Source organism: Passer montanus, unplaced genomic scaffold (genome assembly GCF_014805655.1).
Source record: "Passer montanus isolate IOZ18808 unplaced genomic scaffold, ASM1480565v1 scaffold50, whole genome shotgun sequence".
In the NCBI taxonomy this organism is placed as follows: Eukaryota; Metazoa; Chordata; class Aves; order Passeriformes; family Passeridae; genus Passer; species Passer montanus.
The window spans coordinates 4,623,101-4,643,843 of record NW_024369930.1 but is presented as its reverse complement, the minus strand read 5'-3'; the positions used below and the strand labels follow the sequence as shown (position 1 = coordinate 4,643,843).

The 20,743-nt window shown below is 38.1% G+C and overlaps 1 protein-coding gene across 2 annotated transcripts in view; it reads left to right on the top strand.

Annotated features, from left to right (window-relative positions):
* The window catches only part of RSBN1L (round spermatid basic protein 1 like), a 47,635-nt gene that overhangs the window by 14,308 nt on the left and 12,584 nt on the right, over positions 1 to 20,743 (top strand). Inside the window, exons 3-5 of one of the 2 annotated variants that reach the window (XM_039723667.1) lie at positions 8,223 to 8,483; positions 8,802 to 8,866; positions 20,595 to 20,732. In XM_039723667.1, the coding sequence (XP_039579601.1) occupies positions 8,223 to 8,483; positions 8,802 to 8,866; positions 20,595 to 20,732 (464 nt within the window). Of the gene's footprint in view, positions 1 to 8,222; positions 8,867 to 20,594; positions 20,733 to 20,743 lie in introns of both variants that reach the window. The other variant, XM_039723666.1, reaches the window with a different exon arrangement.

Sequence of the window (20,743 nt, the reverse complement as noted above, 5' to 3'; positions counted from 1 at the left end):
GCTGCTAAAGGAAATGAGGCTCTTTCAGAGAGCCTGATGGCTTTTTTTATAAACCTAGAATTAAAAGGTTTTTTTTTTGTCATCCTTTTGCACTTCAAAGATGTATTCTCTGTAGATAAGGCTGTAGAATTGCCTCTATGTCTCTGTCTGCTGTGTGGAAGGAAGATGAGGTGCAATCTGCACCAAACTGCTTGGCACATGCATATTGTTAAAAATACAGAAGCTCCAAGTGATTTAAACTTACTTTTAAGGACAATCTGCATTGTAAATAGCTATTGTTTAGATATTGAGCATTTCATGCAAAATATTTGCACCAATGTGATGTGACAGAGTTACTGGAGGTTCTGCAAAAAGGAGGATGATTAATAGGCTTATTTGTAAACAGTCCCATGTCTGTTTTTCATTTTAGAAAAAAAGTCAGTCTTGTTTTTCTGATTATTTATATCTGAGCACAGCAACTGCTAAAATTGCAGTAAAATTCTTAGTATGTGTTTCTGCAAGATTAAATGCCTTGGTTTATTGAATGCCAAAATTCATGAAGGAACTGAAAATGAAAATTTTATTTGCTGGTATGAACATATGTAAATCCAAATTGTTTCCTAAAGATTTTTTAAAAATTATTCTTCCGGAAGAAATGGCATTTAATTGTACATTTTTATGAACCTTTTCAATTTTTTATTGATGGGTTTTTTACATGAGTAATTATAAAATCAGTATATTGAACATGAGACATGAATCTTCATGTATCTTTAAGGAAAATGTTCAAGTATTCGTATGCAGTGCACTTCAGTTGAGGGAATGAGTAAGACAGATAAAAGTGCAGGGCACACAATCCACCACACTGATTTGGCTGATACTGAGTTTGTTTCACAGTCCTTATGCACCAAGTTACCAACTTTTACCAATAAGATATATGAGTAGATGGTAAAACACATGTCACATGAGATGGAGCAAGTGGCAGCTGGAGGGAGAGCTGTGCTGGAAAGCTTTCTGCTGGAGCTGGGGATCAGGAGCTTGAAGCAAAGACTTCTGGTACATCAAAATGAAAATGTTAAATTTTGGTGGCTAGTCTCTCCTAAAGTAATGAAGTGAAAATCGATTTTAATTACTGGCTACTGTAAAAAATGTTTGTGCCTTCCTGCTACTAGTTGTTAGCTAGAAAACTCTGGGAAACAAAGAGTTAAGTGTTACTAACTTTTGACTTTTGTTTTGAAATGTCTTAAGTCCCCTTCTAATAATTCTGGCTGTGACCTCAAAGTTGAGAAACACCTGCTCTGGTTGAAACAACTGAATAAAGTATTCAACTTCATGGTCTCTGCTTATCTAAAATTTCAGATCAATTGATCAAGCACAACAAATGGGCAAAACACAAAATAAATTAAATTTCAGGTAATGTCTGACTTCTTGCAAAGACTTACATTTGGAAGGTGTCTGTAATAGACAAATAAAGCAGATATTAGGCTGTCTAGCATCAGTTTTAATTACAAGCATGTGTCATCTTGTAATAACAGAGCATTGGCTTATTTGCATAAAATTTGAACAGTTTTGAGTATCAGTCCGTACTAGTAAGTCCCATGTCACTAACAGTGACAGGTATATTATGGCACCACAAAAATAAGGTGTGCTGAGTTACCTTGAAAGATCTATCAGTCCTACAGATGTGTGTGTGCAAGAATTAATTTTCTATTTATGGTACATAAGGCTTGGTGCCTAGAAGATGGCTAAAAGTTACTTAGCATTAGTTCTGATACTGCTGAGTATGTGCATGCATGAACAGAATGAACATAACTTCCATTCTTCTCATTTCTTTATTGATACGGTGCAAATTTTTTAGCTCTATCCTTATGCAGGTATTGCTAAGCCAAATAAGAGCAGAAGCTGTTCTTTGCTTTTTTTATAGTCCAGTAAAGTGTGAGCACATTCTACTTTTTAACAACAGGTCAGAGGGGAAAGTTCCTTTAAACGTGGATGCTGAGAGTTTTTTATCTACTTCCTGTCCCTGGTATTTCTCATTCTTGGTGTCCTAGGGCAGTGAGTCACATTAAATGAAATGTTTTCAATATGACCGAAAATTGTGAACTTTTGTCTCGTGTTTCCAAACCACATGGTGGAAAACGCTTTTTGTTTATAGGTTCAGTACCTGTTGTGTCTAAATGGATCTCAGGACACATAGACAAAGATGCCATGCACTTCGCAATGTGTAAAATTAGATTTCAAGAGTTGTATCTATGTATGTACCTGTACTGTGTGTGCTGGTGAAGACTCTCTGAAACACCTGTCTTCAGAGTTTTGGGTTTCCACTGCGTGCCTCAGCAATAAGAAGTGAATCCAGTTAGCTTGTATCAAGTATTGCACTACTGTTCCCAAATCTGACTTAAAACAAAGTATTTTGGATATCTCATCCTTGTGTTGGGATCTTTATTTAAACTTTTGGATTACGTATGTTTTCACCAAATTCTGTACATCTGCTCTGGAGCAACTTGATTACTGCCCTAGAGAGATGTGGAAAGCAGCTCTCCTTTTTTGGTGTCCATTAGTGTCAAAGCAGTGTTATTGGTTTTGGAAGAAGCAGCTAATTTTACTTTAAAGTACTTTGATATATGCAGCAGAGGAGTGACTGAGTCTGTTTCTACTCCTCTCTACAGCTAATGCAGAAGGAGCAAAAGAAGAACGTATTTATTGAGCATTGCTGGTAGCAATTCCAGTATACCAGCAAGCTAACTCTTTTTGCTCTTAAGTATTCGCAGCTTTTGAGCAGCTTTAAACATCTACTTCAGAGTGCATCTTTGAAATTCATCAGAGCAGAAACCTTAGGCTAGAAACATGCTTCCTTCTCTATCTGTCACATTTTATTCAAGCTTTACTGAGAAATACTATTTACTTCTAGACATTGCACTAAAATAGTTGAAAATAAGTAGTCTAAAATTGGGTGTATACACGTGTCAAAGCAGTGTGGAGACCAAGCATCACCCACACTCATTGTAAGAGGATGGATGGAGGAAATTGTAGTCTGATCTGTATTACAGATAAATGAACTGAAAGGTAAATTTTATAACTAGTTTTTAAATTTAAAAGTTCAAGTGTTCAGGTTACAAAACTATTAAGGTTTCCTAGGGAATTGATCCTGTGTCATAAATATCCTGTTGGGTGAAGTGGTGGGACTTTAACCTGTAAAAATTCAGCTTTGTTCAGTGCTGGGGTGGATGGAGAAGGTGTGGGGGACAGGGTAGCTGGGCAGACCTGGTGGTTTGCTGCCCCGAGGAGGGCTGGGTGCTGGTACCCCTTGTGTCCTGCTCCCAGTGGCCTGTGTGCTTTAGCTCCTGTGTGACAGTGCTGTGAGCAGTTCAGTGATCTGGCAGCAGAGTGAAGGTGAATAGCTTTGCTGAGCCATTGAGTTCATGAGCAGCAGGACTGTGCCAGGAGCAGTGACAGAGGAGAGTGGGGGTTGGATCATCTGACAGTGAGCTTATACATTGCTCAGCTGTGTCATATCTATTAGAAGGCTGAATAATGAAGAGTGTCACATTTTTTCATTCTTCCAATATAAAATTTAATTTTAAAATGTTTTTTTGTTTGCAATGTGGCATGTATGAAGTATCTATACAAATAATTTTCTGTATGTATGTCATTTGCTGCTTGTGGGGAAATGGAGTTTTTAACAGAACTTGTGTATGCAGTAGAAAAAGCTTGTGTGAATTTTAAAAAGGCTCAAAACAGCTAAGCAGTTTTTGAAGTTGTGTTACCTAATTCCTGCTTGAAGTGATTTTAGAGATCTAAGTTTTACTCTTGTTGGTATGCATTTTTTTTTTCAAAGTGTTTAATTCTAGTAATGCTTTAAAAAAAGCCCATTTGGAATCCTTTTTATCTTCTGATTTCTGTGTTTTAAGGCTTTTTTCTGCTTCAGTGGCATCAGTAGTTCAGACATTGAAGACAGAATTGATGTTTTGTCTCCCAAGGATAGACACCATTTTTCTCTCTTTCAGTTGCAAGTAGCAGTTCAGGGGGCCCTGCTACTTTCCATCATACATCTTCTGGTGTGTTTTTTTTTTTGTTTTTGTTATACAGCCTTTTGTTCTTTCAGTGATTGTTGCTCTCTTGGTTTCCAAGTGTTTCAGAATTAAAACTGATCTCAGTTCCATCATTCTGACGTATAGAGATAAAAAAAAATCAGTGGAAGAGAGTTGTGCACTGAAGTAAGAGTTGTGGGCAGGTATTTATTTTGTTCCAAATTTTGTGCATCATTTTTGCAATGGTGATTTGCGATTTGGTGTGATTTGAGAAAGTATGCAATGATGAATTGTAATACTTGATATGTATGTAAATGGCATAACCCTTTTATCTTGTGTTCAAAAGTAAAAGCAGTCTGTATTAAAATCAATGTATCTAAAGCTGAGTGGAAAATTTCTTCTATATACCCAAAAAATAATTATTTTTATCCTCTGGTTAAAAAACTTGTATCTCTTCTGAAGGTTTCATAGAGATGGTGTGAAAACAGAGGGAATTATAAATGTTCTTCATTAAAAAAATGTCTTGGTGTAGTTCCTTCTAAGGTTTTAAGTGCTTCCATAGATGTATACCAAATTAAATAAGAAGTACTTTTACAACTCATTTTGAAGACAAACCCTTTTTGGATATGTTCACATGGACTTTGCATAATTTGAGACTGATTTACATTCCATCTGTGTTATTTCTGTCTTTAAAGACACCACTGCTTTCAAGACCATGGCTGTGCTCTTTTGAGTGCTGCTCACTGATGATTAGAAAAAAAAAAATCAACAATTTCAGTTGGAAATGAACTGGAGATCATCCAGTTCAACTGCCTGACCACCTCAGGGCTGACCAGGAGTTAAACCGTGCTGTTTAAGGGCATTGTCCAAATTCCTCTTAAACACTGACTGCCACAGGGCATTCACCACCTCTCTAAGGAAACCTGCTTTGTTGTTTAACAGTGGAATTGTTTGTTTGGTTAGTTTTTAAAAATTTTATTACATAGCTGCATCCGTGAAATACATGAAGTGATGAATTTAAGAAATTGCCACCAGATATTACAGGAACAGTTGAATGAAATTGATTGTTGGTAAAACTTCTCTGAAGATCAGATCAAAAGGAACGGGACATGTTGAAAGGGGGAATCAGATCATCTTCCTTCTTGTACTTTAGGAATGGAAGTCAGTAGTTGTTATTGTTTTGCATAAATACAGATTCATACCCATCTATTATATAAGTACTTTACATTTCAGCTAGTAATGATATAATGTGATTTAATAGCTGGATGTTCAGCAAGAACATACAGATGCTGATCTTCGTTTGTTTTAGGATTTTCTTTGGTGAAAACAAACATGCTCTCAAGTAGCAGAACAATTTGGCTCTTACTGCAGCATTTATATGACTCTGATTGAACCCCAGTAAATATAAATTTCCATCCTTTTCTGCCATACATAATGTCCCAGATCTGAGTGACTAGTTTGAACAAAAATCTGATCTCCATTTAAAAAAAAGTGGCAGGTAACTTCTGCTTCCCACTGCATCACCTCGCTCCAGCATTTGGTGCTACAGTTCCATAGTTTGTATATTCAAACTAATATAATATCTGCAGAATGCTTGACTTCTTTGTGATACCCATGAGCATAGCAAAAACATTTCATATTTAAAGTGAAACAATTTTAAAATGCTAATTTAAACCGTTATTAAGAGTTTGCAATACCTGTATATTTGAGGATGCTTTTTTGCAGTTGTATGTTCCTGCAGTCAGGAGGAGGGGAAAAACGTCTGAGTCTGTATTTTGAGGTTTGTATTGAGATTTCAAAGCCTGCAATATGTAACTTCCCACTGTCATAAACCATTTCTTTGTTTTTATTTCCCACTGACTGGAGCTGGTGCCATAATGACACCATTACAATATCCCAAAATGTAGCTGATTTTTCCAGGTGAGGACATTGCAGGCAAGGACCCTTCCACCCTGAATGAACTATTTTCAGGATTGCTCTAAGGTTGAGGTACTTAGTTGTTGAACATCTGTTGCTGCTCTTCCTGGTCTTTTCATGCCCGCTAGATTTAAAGACTCTGGTGACAGAAAGAGGATGTTAGCAAAGAAGTGGTGACTATTACATCTACCAGATGAATATCTGTATATTATATTATATCTGAATAATATATCTGAATAACAGTCCTGTTGCTGAGGTTTGATGCTGGGGTTTCATTAAATTTATCGTAAGAAAATACAGACTTGCCTGGAGATACTCTGCCTTTTGTCAATTGAACTTAGCTGAAAGTGAAATTGTGTTCAGAGAGTGTGCAGTGTTAAATCTGATTCTGAGTGAAGGGAGTCTTTGTAGTTATTAACTGTGTAGATTAGGTTAAGAAATCCTAGAATCCATTTCCTTGTTTGGACTAAATAAGAACTGAGGTGACCTCAGGGCACTTCTCATTCCCCTCCCTGTGAGAAAACAGAATCCGGGGAGATAACTAAATCTGTCTCCACTTCAAGGATCCCAGAAGTATTTAGCTGCTGTCACAAACCTCAGAAGACTCAGACCCAAGTGTCTCAATTGCTGCTTCTCCTTTCCAGTATCTGCATCTTCCATGTCCAACCTCTTAATCATCAGCAAGAATCTGTGATTCCATGCACCAACAGTTGTGGTCTCACTTTTCCTTTTTTTAAAGGACTTGAAGTTTCTTGGGTGGAGGATTGCAAGGTGAAAATAGTCTACTGCAACATAGTAATAGAGACTGGCTGACCATTTTTAAGCCTCAAAGCTTGTGTGTTTGAACATGCTGGTTTTGAATTGCTGGTGTGAATATAATTTTGTGCTGAAACATACCCACTAACTTTGTTTTACGATGTGCTAAATCATTTTGACTGCTTGATCTTAGGGCAGTGTAGTGCTAGAAGTTTTTTGGCTACCACTTCTATGACTTGCAAAAAAACCCCCTCACTTGTTTAAAACAAGTGAGAACATTTACCTTGGGAGTCACTTGAATGTGCTATCCCCAAATGAGTAATTTTTGCCTTTAGGACATTTTGGACATGTAGGACAGTTTGTTTTCACTTCAGCTTGTGTATTATGTGAACTTGAAGCTAGTTTCTTTTTTGTGTCTAGCTAGTTTCTTTAATGTGTCTTTTGTTTTAATTTTATTTGTGTTATAATATGTATGGGATGAGTTTTTAGATGTTCCCACATGTTCTTCAGCAAAGTTTATCTAGTTGTGAAAGAGTGCCCATGTGAAGAAGCCCATCAGACAAGGTCAGTGCTGGCAGTGGCATCTCGTGGGCATTTTGCTGCTGCTGTTCATATCCACAGATGGTTTGTAGGCCCCTTTTTTTGGCAGTCTTGGACAGCTGTGCTGTGATGTCTCTGGACTTCATAGGACAGCAACTGCTAATGACCATCTCAAGGAACGATGAACTGCAACTCATCATGAAAGCAGCCTTGGGAAACTTGGGTTATTGTGGTGTCTTTCCCTTGTTGTCTCTGTTTATTTATCAGTTGCAGTGTGACTGTGGCAGGTGTCTCTTACCCTCCTCACTTTTGGTAACATAGACATTGTGACCCTTGCTTTTGGACATTTTGGACATGTAGGACAGTTTGTTTTCACTTCAGCTTGTGTATTATGTGAACTTGAAGCTAGTTTCTTTTTTGTGTCTAGCTAGTTTCTTTAATGTGTCTTTTGTTTTAATTTTATTTGTGTTATAATATGTATGGGATGAGTTTTTAGATGTTCCCACATGTTCTTCAGCAAAGTTTATCTAGTTGTGAAAGAGTGCCCATGTGAAGAAGCCCATCAGACAAGGTCAGTGCTGGCAGTGGCATCTCGTGGGCATTTTGCTGCTGCTGTTCATATCCACAGATGGTTTGTAGGCCCCTTTTTTTGGCAGTCTTGGACAGCTGTGCTGTGATGTCTCTGGACTTCATAGGACAGCAACTGCTAATGACCATCTCAAGGAACGATGAACTGCAACTCATCATGAAAGCAGCCTTGGGAAGCTTGGGTTATTGTGATGTCTTTCCCTTGTTGTCTCTGTTTATTTATCAGTTGCAATGTGACTGTGGCAGGTGTCTCTTATCCTCCTCACTTTTGGTAACACAGACATTGTGACCCTTGCTTTTGGTCTCTGGTCTTTGTGTCCCATGGTGAGGTTTTGGTGACTTTGAATCCCAGTCTTTAAATGTATGTTTTGTATAAAAATTTCCTTAAGAGATTTTTTTTTAAACTCTCAACAGGTGGGAAGGAGAAACCAAAAACCAATGCAGAAGAGCTACAGATTAAAAAAGTTAAGAAGAAAAAGAAAAAGAAACATAAAGAGAATGAGAAGAGGAAGCGTCCAAAAATGTACAGCAAATCTATTCAGACCATCTGCTCAGGATTGGTTTCTGATATTGAGGATCAGGAAGCCAAAGGCATCATAGATGATCATCTTAAGGATTTCAATGGGAAAAATATGGATCCCAAGAAGGACTGTGAGTCCAAGATACCAGAGAACAGTGAGTTTCCATTTGTCTCGTTAAAGGAGCCACGGGTTCAAAATAAACTCAAAAGGTTGGACACATTGGAGTTCAAACAGCTGATTCATATTGAGCACCAGCCTAACGGAGGTGCATCAGTTATCCATGCCTACAGTAATGAACTCTCCCACTTGTCTCCTGTGGAGATGGAGAGATTTGCAGAAGAGTTTGTGGGTCTGGTTTTTAGTGAAAATGAAAACTGTGCAGCTTACTATGTAATGGGTATTGTTCATGGGGCAGCTACTTATTTACCTGACTTTTTAGACTACTTTTCGTTTAATTTTCCCAATTCACCAGTGAAAATGGAGATTTTGGGAAAGAAAGATATAGAGACAACGACTATGTCAAATTTTCATGCTCAGGTAAGAGGTTATGCATTTTACTTTCTAAAGTCATATAATGGTTTCAAACAACTGTGAATGGGTTTTTTTTTAGAATAGTTGCTATTAGCTCTGCTATGTGGATGACACAGAAGACTAGAAACAAGGGATTTCTTTAATAAGTCAGTTCTGCATTATTGAAGATGAGACGTAAAATTGTTAACTGAGACATCAGATTGGATTTTTGGTGGGAGGGCAAATGTTTGCATGCTTGTGTGTGTAGGTTTCTTTGGATTTGTTTCTGTAGCTGAAGATTAATCATGAGTTTTGGAGGGTTAAAATGGTTCAGTTGTGGCTTTCTGGGTGTCTGAACAGTAGTATGTCTGTATGAACTTGTCATAAAACTGAAATGCTTTAATACAGTGCTGCGCATAAAAACCTCCATAGGGCACAGTTAAATTAGCTGCCTTTGTAGTTTAGGTTTTCTGAATCCATCCTCAAAGAAGAGCTTGGGGGTTAATGTGGCTGTGGATGCAAAGGGTCCTTATCCCTTCGCATTTCTCCTCACTTGGCTGGATTCTTTGGAAAGCTCTTAAGTTAAACAGTAGAATGACTGGCAGATTTTGAGTATTTTATTTTAATTTTTTTTTGAGAGAAATGACAGTATACTCTCTAAACAACAGCTGCTGATTAAGCATTACCTCTGCAGTTTATTAACTGGCTATACAAAATACAGAAATGTACAGAAATAAATTATAACACTGGTTTTCAGGAAAAAAGTCTGATTTTCAGCTTGATGATGAGGTTATTGCAAAATGTCCCTACAATGACTGAGTTTCTGCAAAAATTGTTTCAATCCTGTTATTTCTGTCAAGTTAGAGGTTGTATGTGAACTTAGATGTTGTATGGATCAGCTTTAAACTATTTAATCTTCACTTTTGAGATGATTAGAAGGAGTTCAAGTGTAAGTTACACGGTCACCTTTTTCATCAGAAACATGCCTTTTTTTCCCCTTTGACTGCATAAACATTTGCATAGAACAGTTGCATATATTGACAAATTTCAGGTGTGTGTTATCCACAAGGATATGCAGAACTAAAATGTTGCTGCAAGAGAACATAGCAGTGCTGGCTGAGAAAATACCTACTGCCATGGAATATGAATATTCTGTGAAATACAGTTACTGTTTTTCTTGATTATGTAAACTGAATCACTAATAATAAAAATCACAGAACATATAATGGGCAGCTCTCCAGAGCTGTTCTTTGGCCATTTTATATAAGAAAAGCTGGATCTGTCCCTTTAAGTATGTTCCTTAAATCCAGCTGGTTCTCTTGGGTAGCACTAACACAGACATAGCTGTGTGCTAGTGTCTGCCCTAAAGAAATAGTTAAGAAAAGCCCAAATTTTATTGTTGTGAATTACAATAGAATTATTTTACTAGAAGGGTAGATTAAATTGTTATTACAATGGTAACATCAGCATCTGTAGTTATACCAGTCCTGTGTTCTTTGGGGTTGAGATCATAATTCCCCATTTTTGTGTAAGTGAAGGAGGAACAGAGAGGCTGTGCTAATGAAAGAAGCTGAACTGTATTATTACAGCATTCAACTGGTCAGCTCCATGGTCTGAGCTGTATTTTACTTGGCTGGAGGATTAGTTCTGGTATATTCTTTTCCTTTGTGTTCCCTCATTTTTTTCCTTAGCTTTCATGGCATTTTATCACTTCTCAGTTTGGTTGCTTGACAGCAAATGCTTGGCTCCTTGTATTTTTGCTAACTAAGGGGTAGAGGGTGTATAAATAACGTGTACAGGCAGACATCAGACTTCAGTTTGTGAAGCATTCTTGTTCCCTGGAATATTTAAGTCAGTATCTTGGTTGCCTAGTTATTGATTCTAATTTTCCTTGTGGTTTTCTTATTTCTGTTTTACTTTGGCTGTTTATTTTGGTTTTTTAATATGGTCTGCTACTGTTAAAATGTTTTGTTAGCTTTGTATCCTGCTTTTTCACATGTTACATTTTGTGCAGATTGAGAACATCACTAAGTTCTTTGTGAATCTTTTAAAGGAATTCTAATATCTCATTGCAGCATATTTTGATGAAACTTCAAGTGTATTTGGTTTTCTGTTCCTGTATTTACCCAGCTTTGTGCTGTGGTGTTCCTTGTCCTGGGCAGCCTGAGCAATGTCCAGCAGCTGTTGTACAGCCTTAGTTGAGGAAGGATTTGTTTTCTGAGGTCTAAGTAGGAAGTTGATTTTTATCAAGTCTTCTTTGAGTATGTATCTTGAACTTCATCAGCTTTAAGCAACTTGGGTATTCCTTTGCTAATTTTAATTAAAACACTGAAATGAAGCTCAGTTTGGTACAAGAGGTTCTTTGGTAGTTTCTCAGAGCTCATGTAGCATGTGTAATTAATCTGACAAATGTAAGTATTTAAAAAGATGAAGAAAAGTATTATAAAAAGGAGAATGAAGGTTGAGCTAGGCCTGAAATGGAAAGTGTTATAGAGTGTTGTATAAATTTTTGTTTTTCAAGTTGATCCTTTTGTTACTACTCAATCTTCCACCACCTGTTTTGTGACAGATGTGGGTTTGTGATTTTTTGGTTTTAAGTAATGCATATTTTTAAGTCATCAAGTTCTGTGATAAGAGTCAGATTGCACAGTAAATTCTGTTGCTGAGGTCAAATTGGAGTCCTCCTAAGTTTACCTGGAAAGTCTGCATCTCTCAAGTAATTACATGTTTTTCACAATCGTAGAGTTGAAAACTAACTCCTTTCAGCTTGCTTCCCAATACACCTGTGTCAGATAGGAGTAATGTAATTTTACTTGTTAGAAGATGAGGGACACAGATCAGTGAGAATATTTGCAGGAGAGAGGAATTTGGAACTGGCTCTTTCTAATGAGAATTAGCTTTTACATTTTGCAGAGAAAGGAACTGGGGAGTTTTTCATCATCCAGCTTGGGCCTGTGCCTGAGTACTCCTTGAAATTTTTATGCATTAGTGTAACAGCTCTTTCTGAACTGACTGCAAGGCTTAGTCGGACAGTTTCTGTAACTGGGCAAAATGAAGTTAGTCTGGGTATCCTTGTAGCCACTAAGTTAGTCCTTCAGGTGGTGAAAAATTGTCTTGTAGCTCCATCTTCCCTGGGCTCTGATTTGTGTAGATGGCAACAGCTGCATCAGTTACCGATAGCCATGGATCTCGTCAGGTTCTTATGAGGATTTTAAAGAACGTAAATAATCAGCTTTTGCCACTTACTTGCAGCTTACATCACTTCACTTAAGCTATTTAGTGCTGTTGAGACAAATGTTAATATTTTGAACTTCTTATTTTTTCCTTGTGCTGGGCAAGTATAAGTTTTTATTGCTGTGCTGAAACCCCAAAGCTCACAGTTGATGTTTGACAACGCTTAGTGCATTGATTTTACTGTCTTTCATCAGGCAACTTCTTAGTACCAATGCACAGTACCAGACAATTCCTCTGCTGCCAAACAAGATGGACTGTTTTAAAGCTGTATCTGACAAGTCCTTGTCTGATGTGTTTGTGGGAGATCTCAAGGTGATTCCACTCTTTCCAAAAAAATCCTTTGTAAAATCATTATTTCCTTGTTTGACCTCTTATCCTTTTTTTCTGATCTTTAGTGGAGAAGGCAAACAATTTATCATTTTCATTCAGCTTTCTCTCTATTTGAAGATTGCTTAATACCTTCTTTTTTCCCCTCTTCTTAGATCAAGTAATTTGACTTTCAGTCTGTGATTGCATGTTATATACCCTTATTAGTCTTAGTTATCTCCTCTTATGTTCAATTCAGTTGTCCATATTTTTTTCTTAATATATGATACTAAAAATTGACAGTGTCTGCCTGGTGTATTGATGTCAAAGACTGAGAAGATTGCTGCAAGTGTCTTTCAAATTACTGCTCTTATGTCTATTTCTTCCTTTTTCAGAGCAGTTTGTGATCTGCTGTAGCAGCAGCTTCTGCTAATTGAGTCGCTCCCCTTTTCAGGTTCATGCAGTTCATTAAATATGTATGTGAGTGTAGTTCTTGCTTTTGTTTAAACTGAACTATATCCTTTGCATTCAGACCCCCTCTCCAGTTTCAAGGTTTGTTAATTTTGATCCTTTCCTGTGATTTGCAGTGTTGTAATACCTGTGAGTTTTATGAGAATAAACTGCCTTCAAAGTAAGGATCCTTGCTGCCTGCTTCAAAATTAGATAGTTGTGAGCACAGACTAAACTGCCCACAGTTTGCTCTTATTAGACCATGTTTCTGTAGCAGTTTTTAGAATATAGTGGAAATGTCAAATGTTAGGATGTCTGCTGGTCTCTGATCAAGCCTGTCCAGTCATAGTAACAAAAGTTAGTTTGACTTGATTGTTTTCAGTTTTTTTTACATGACCATATTTATTAGTTTTTCCTGTCTTATTTTCTAGGTAGCTGTTAGTTGTATCCAGCTAAGTGGTTTGTTTTTTTTTTCTTCTATAAATTGGAATTTGGCTAAATAGTCTCTAGCTCCTCTGTCTTCTGTTGACACCTGTTTGTTTAAGATGGTGTGCTGCTGTCTTCCATAATTAAAGACCTTGTTTTGTGGTTTTGAGTTAAAATCATGGAGTGGTTTGTTTTGGAAGGCACCCCAAGGACCGTCTATTTCCAACCACCTGCCATGAGCAGGGACAGGACACCTTCCACTAGAGCAGGTTGCTCAGAGCTCCATCCAGCCTGGCCTTGAGCACATCCAGGGATGGGCCATCCATAGCTTTGCTGGCAACCTGTTCCAGTGCCTCAGCACCCTCACAGCAAAGAAATTGTTTGTAATAGCTAAACTTGTCCTCTTCCTATTTGAAGCCGTTCCATCCTGTTGTCCCTACATGCCCTTGTGCACTGTCCCTTTCCAGTTGTCTTGCAGTCCCCTTTAGGTACTTGAAGGTTGCTCTAAGATCTCCCTGGAGCCTCTTCCCCAGGCTGAACAACTCCAGTCTGTCTGTGAAGAGCCTCTCTCACATAGGAGAGCTGCTTCAGGCCTCTGGTCATCTTCATGGCCTTCCTTGGGACTTGCTCCATCAGGTTGATGCTCTTCCTGTTCTGGGACCCCAGGCTGGCTGCAGCACTGCAGTGGGGTCTCAGCAGAGAGGGGCAGAATTCCCTTCCTTGCCCTGCTGCCCACACTGCTGGGGTGGCAGCCCAGGATACGTTTGGCTTTCTGGGCTGCAGGTGCACATGGCTGGATCATGTGCAGCCGCTCAGCCAGCAGCACCTCCCAGTCTTTCTCCCCAGGGCTGCTCTCAGTTGATTCTCCATGCTGCATTTGTGCTTGGAATTGTCCCAACCCACATGCAGGACCTTGCACTTGGCCTTGTTGAACTTCATGAGGTTCACAAGGCCCATCTTCCCAGCCTCTGGATGGCATCCCTTCCTTCCCTCGTGTCAACTGCACCACACAGCTTGCAGTTCTCACTGATTTATTAAAGCATTGGCTTGTTTTACCTTACTGGCTTTGTGTCCTCTGGATGGCATCCCTTCCTTCCCTCGTGTCAACTGCACCACACAGTTCTCACTGATTTATTGATTCTTGCAGTTCTCACTGATTTATTAAAGCTTTGTCTTGTTTTACCTTACTGGCTTTGTGCTGTAGGTATGAGAGGATGCACATCATTCAGCCTGTTCACTTCAGGAAAGGTCATGCCAACTGTACAGTGTGCAATTAGACAAATGGCCAGAGCCAATCTAAAGAAGATTCTCTGCCAAAAGAAAATGTCCTCATTCCTTCTTTCCTCCCAGTTGCGTGTTCTAGTGCCAAGATGTGGTTCTTCTTGAACTGGTGGAGTTTGTTTCATTAATCTATCAGAACTACTTAAATACTCTTGAGGGACTGGTTTTATTACTGAGTTGGCAAATTCCATTGATTAAATGTGTTAAAGGTAGCTCAAGGATGACTGTGGGTCTACACAATCAGCCCCATTCTATAACAACAAGTTGCATCTTCAGAGAAACAATTTTCATTGATTTTGTTCCTGGTTTGGAATAAATTCATGTTGCCATGCCAGCTGTGATAGACACTGAATAGTCAAATATTAATGAATAAGTATTTTAGAGGAAGACCTGTGATAGTAATGATAGTTCATGTTTGTAATGTAACTTTATGTGAGGGGTTGTCCTCACTTTTTCAGGTTCTGTACACAGAGCTTGTCGTTTCCCTTCTCTTTTATCCTCTCAATATTATCTTCTGCTTGCTGTCCTCCTTGTTTATCTCTTTAACATTTCTTTTGCAGAGAGGTTTTTTGCTGTTTAGTTCTTTAATAATTTGTGAAATACTGCTTGAAATCATTAGTTCCTTTAGTATTTGAGGGGAATTGCTGAAAATATTTTTAAAAGAAAATCTCAATTGTTTAGTGCTTCATTTCCTTATCATTAAAGATTTGTGTAGTATCTATTTCCATATATTATTTTCCTGTGTTCTAGAGAGAATTCTGTTATATTGGAACTATGTCTTTTCAATTGTGTTTCAGTATTTTTCACAGTAGAACTTTGTTTTCAATAGAATTTGCTTCTTGCTTTCAAGCTGATCAAATATTGAGATAGTTTTTCCCAATTGGAAGTTTCTGGAAATGCAATTTGTTGAATTTAGGTTTTTAATGACAGTTGAGTAATACCAGAATTGTCAAGATATCCCATTCTGATACAAAAACCTTGACGTAAAAACGGGAAAAAAAATGAAGGAAGGAGTATGAAGTACATGTGGTTTAATAGTAAAAAGCAGCCAAACAGATTAAGGAGTATTTGTGAAATCAGAGCAGTGTTGATGAATATTTGTTCAGTGTTGGCTCCCATTTGAAACTGGAAGTATAAAGAAGCATTTAAGGATTTGAATGAAGTTGGCAAGGAACAGAAAACCGCTTGGGCACTTCACTGAAATGTACCAAGTTCGCAGGAATGGAAATGGCCTCTTCATGGCTGCAGTGTTTGAGATCAACTCTGACTCTGAAATTAGAGGTTTTCTGTTCTGAGACATCAGTGTGTAAGTGCATTGCTGGTGCACTTCTGCAGCAAAACCCTCAATGTCCTTGCATATTCTTAGATGGTGTAATGTTCTTGGCTTTTGTTGTTGGTCTTTGGTGGGACTTCATGGGTTTCTTGAAGTTGAGTTCAGTTTGTGGATAATTTTGTTTGCTTGTTGTTGTTGTTGATTTTTTTTCTCTGAAGACTTTTTTTTTCCCAGACTTTCTTGATTTTAAAGATGAAAAATTGAAATAAATTTAAACTGTAAAATTCTACCAGAAAAATGATAACGTTTCAAATAAGAAAAAAAACCCTTCTCTACCTAAACCACACAACAACCCACACCCTACTATATTAAAAATAGGAATTCAGTTATGTGCCCCAGTTTACATTTTTTAAATTCCTCTCTTGAAATACATGTTTTCTCTGGATTGTTCCCTCCACTTTGTGACTTACTCAAACACGAAATCCTTAACATGTAGTGTCTAAAATGTTTCCATTTGTAGGATGATACTGCTTAAATATATTTATGGTATTTTTTATATATATATATATGTATGTATGTATTTTTGCATTTAGTCTTCAGATTCTTGTCAGACACCAAGACATTTCTGTCAAAATATTTGCTATTGCATTAAAAAATCAGTTGAGGCCGTGCGAGTCACAGAAGCAGATAATTCTCAAGTTTTGCTAATTGTGGATTCAGTGGTGGTTTAACTGTGACAGTTTTCCATTACTGTGATGCAAGAGAATGACACAGTCTCCTTTTGTGTGTTTTTAGGTGACATACTTCAAATGTGAGCTACATGAGAAGCAAAAAGTTGGAATGTCGTATTTATTATTTTGTTTCTATCTCTTTCACCTGTCCATGGTATTATACTGCATTTTTTTTGTGATTTGTATGTGTCCATTCCTGACCCCATGCTAGAAGAGCAGCATATCCTTGATTTCTCCTTTTATTATGGATTTAAATTGTTTCAGTTTTGAGCAAGTCTGTAGAATTCCAAAAACCTAGCCACATTCTAAGCTGTGAAATTGCATCTGGGAAGATTGTTTTATAGGAGATGTATATGTGTGTGTGTGTATATATATATATATAATACTTCATATATTTAGTACTCTGTTAGCAGTCAGTGCATAATTTAATAGAGAATTTGATAAGTACTGGTTTTAGTACATCAGTATTGTTTTTGTGAGTTTAGAAATACATAGAATAATCTATTTCTCTTCCTATGAGCAAACCAGCCAAAGGATATTGACAGTAAAAGGAGTGTTCTAATATGCCATAGCTTATATTTGTTTGGTTGTTGTCTTTATTAGGGTTAATTTTGTTTGTCATTGGTCAAACATCAGAGAGGGTTTGGTGTTTTCACACTATTACTTAGCAGCAGTCTAAGTTGGGAGTGAGTGAAAATTAGCTCCTCACTAAGCACAACCTCACCTTTTTATGCATGTTTTTCTAAGCCTTTAGCCTAACCTAAGGTCATGTAGTTCAAGCATGAACCTCTGGTCTAAGACTAGAGCTTAGGATGCTACAACCCAGTTCATGGAAGAGATGAGATAGGAGTTGCTTTTCACTTGTCCACAGCTGCTTCATCTTTCAAACTCTCATGTTCCTTCTGGTCGGGCATTATTATTTATGGCCTATGTATTTATTCATATTTTTATTGTTTTATAAGACAGGAGAAATTTTTTAGGTAATTCCTGGATTAAATTCAGATCAGTTCCCTAGGCTTGCTCCCTGTCCATCTTCAGAGGACCTCATCCTGTAAGGAAAGAAGGGAAAAGAGAGCAAATCTTCCTCTTTGATCACCAACATGGATGTATTTCCTGCTTATACTGGGTCTGGATGGGTTAATTTTCTTTGTGGATTGTGTTTTGGGTTTGTGACTAAAACTGTTGGTAACACACTGCTGTTTTGGCTATTGCTGAGCATCACTGGCAGAGTGTCACCCCCCTGGTGAGTAGGCTGGGTGGGCAAGAAGCTGGGAGGGGACATGGTTGGGGCAGCTGGTCCCTGTTGACTGTGAGAGATTCTGTGCTGTAGAACATCATGCTCAGCAAAAAAACCTGAGGGGACTGATGGGTTGGCTGGAAGATGCCTGTTGCTTGGGACTGCTGGGCATCAGTCTGCCTGTGGAAGTTGGGGAGTGGTGGAGAACACCACTTGGTGGTTTTTCTTCTTCAGTTTCATCTTCACTGAATAAACTCTGTGTAACTGGACCCATACATTTCCTTGCTTTTCCTGTTCTTTCCCATGTCTCACAAGAGTGGGAGATGAGTGAGCAGAGGGTGTAAGATCTGCTGTCTGGGATTAAGCCACTGCAGAGTTTATAATCACTCAAACATTTCATCCTGTATTTGCAATGATGTGATTCTGAATATGATGGCAGAATAAACCACTCATTGTTTGTGGCTTTGACATTATTTAAGCATTCATGTTGGTATTTCTTCACCTAAGCTGGATCTTGAGAAGAGTTGTAATGCCTTGTGGTCAAGGGGAGGGTGGTTGATAGGTAGAGCTCGGGGGGAAAGTGGTTGGACAAACAATGCTTGAAAAAGTTGTGCTCATTTTTCAGTTTTAACTTTCAGTGGCATGGGGTTTTTTTGGAACAGATGAAAAATTTCTTAATTGATCCTTCTTAATGCAAGCACTATGCTGCAGCTAAATACTTGCTGACTTAAGGTTTCTTTACCAGCACCTAGTGGCATATAAGCCAAATGGGTGGGTTGATCCAGCTGGAAGCTTCACAGCTTTCCCAAGGTGTAACTTAGTATTTTTAGGAGAATTTTTAGAGTTTTCACTTGGAGTAGTTTCACAACCAGTGTATTATATTCTATATAAATCATAAAATGATTTAGGATGAAAAAGACCTTTAAGACCTTTTTAAGAGTACAGGTGGTAACCCAGTCTTGCCAAATCAATCACTAAATCATGTCCTTAAATTCCACATCTACACATCTTTTAAATGCCTCCGGGGATGGTGACTCAGCATTTCCCTGGGGAGCTTATTCCAGTGCTTATGAACGTCTATGGCGAAGAAATGTTTTTAATATCTAATCTAAACCTCCCTTGACACAATTTCAGGCCATTTTGTCTTGTCTTATCACTTGTTACTTGGGAGAGTGGTGGTAGGTAGCATAAAGAAGCATGAAAAAAGGCAGAAAAATGGTTCTCTTTAATCAGGGATGTAGGAGAAAACACATCCCAGTATCTTGGACTGGAGTGGTGGAATACTAAGCTACTTATGCCAGTGGAAGAAATATCCTTTTGCATGTTAGGGTTTATAATAAAGTGTCACAAATTTGTGGGTGTCTGTGGCTTCAGAAAGTGGTTTTAGGGTTCTTCCGTGCTCATTATTGTAGTTGCACAAGCTCTGATGTGTTGTGCCACTGCACATGTAGCTGAGGACTGAGCTGATGCAAGTTCAGCAGAAATTAATGTTTGGTGATATTTTATCACAAAATCACCAGCTGTCTCTGCAAAAAACCAGAAAATAAAAACCTGCAGGAGTGTATGACTAAGGATTTGAGGAATGGGGGAATATTACTGGACTGTTCTTTTCAGTGTCTGTGATGGCTTGCTGTAGCATTAGCTAAGACATTTTGTAAAGTCCTGCTTTTAGCCATAAATCTGTTTGCTGGGAGGAATGAGAGATGACTGGGATGATCAGAACAGTGGTTCTGCATTTCTGGAAAGGTCTGGTTACATTAGTTGAGTTTCTCAGAAGGGCACAGTGTTGTTCCATGTTTTATTTTCGGGAACTGCTGTTAGTTCTCCTCTGCACTGCCATAACTGCTGGGAATGTTAATGGTCTGTTTGGGTGAGGACCATAGCTAAGAGTATTTCATTAACTGTTTTCCTTGCACTTTTTTGCTTTTCTTGCTTTGGATAGAGTGTTTTGAGGTGCCGTACAGGAGGCTTACTTGGTGTGTGCAGTAATCCATCTGCTCTTTGCTCCATTCTGATCTGTTCATATTTCACCTCATAATGCCAGCGTCTTTCAGCCTGTTAAATGGGAAATCAGAAGCTTAAAGTGAACATGATCCTCATCAATCTCATGCCTGAGTATTTTGGTGATCTAACACAACAGATCAGATTGTTGAAAAAAGCCTTAAAACAATGTGTTTCTGTTCAAATTTCACAGTAGAAGATCTCTCATGAGAGGTGAATGCTACCGCCATTAAAGTCTGAAGGGAGCACAAGATGTGCTAGCAGAGCAAAAATGGAGTGATGATCATTGTCTTGCTTTCTGTACAAACTCTTCATGAGCCTTGTGTTCACTAATTTGCTCCAATTAATGTGCTCACAGAGAGGTGGTACTGGGAGGATGAGTAGCAGAGGAAATGTTTAGAGTTAAATTACTTGTAACTCAGAGCTCTGCCTATTGCAAGAGAAAAGGTAGAAATTCAGCTAGACTTGAGTAATCCAGGTAAGACTCTTACTAAGCATAACATGCAATGATATCTTTTTAGAGTTACTGGTTTGGAGTGTTATCTTCTTGAAAGGCAATAAACAGTTACTCCAGTTTACCTTCAGGTGTTAAAATAAAATACATATTGCCGTGGATGTTTAATAAGATCTTCTGTCTTTGGGTTTGTAGTAATTGACTTCATAATAATCTTAAATACACTGGAGACTGAAGGACTAAAATAAGTCTTTCTTTTTATCTCAGAAAGCATAAGCATAGAGATTCCAGGTGCTCACTGGATGTGGATTTTGCACAGTGGAGGACTTGGTATAACTTCTGTTGTCATATTCTACTTGTAGGTAAAAAGAACATACTCTCATGGTACGTATAGAGCTGGCCCAATGAGACAGATCAGCCTGGTTGGAGCAGTTGATGAGGAAGTGGGGGATTACTTCCCTGAATTCCTTGATATGTTGGAAGAATCACCCTTCTTAAAAGTAAGAACAGA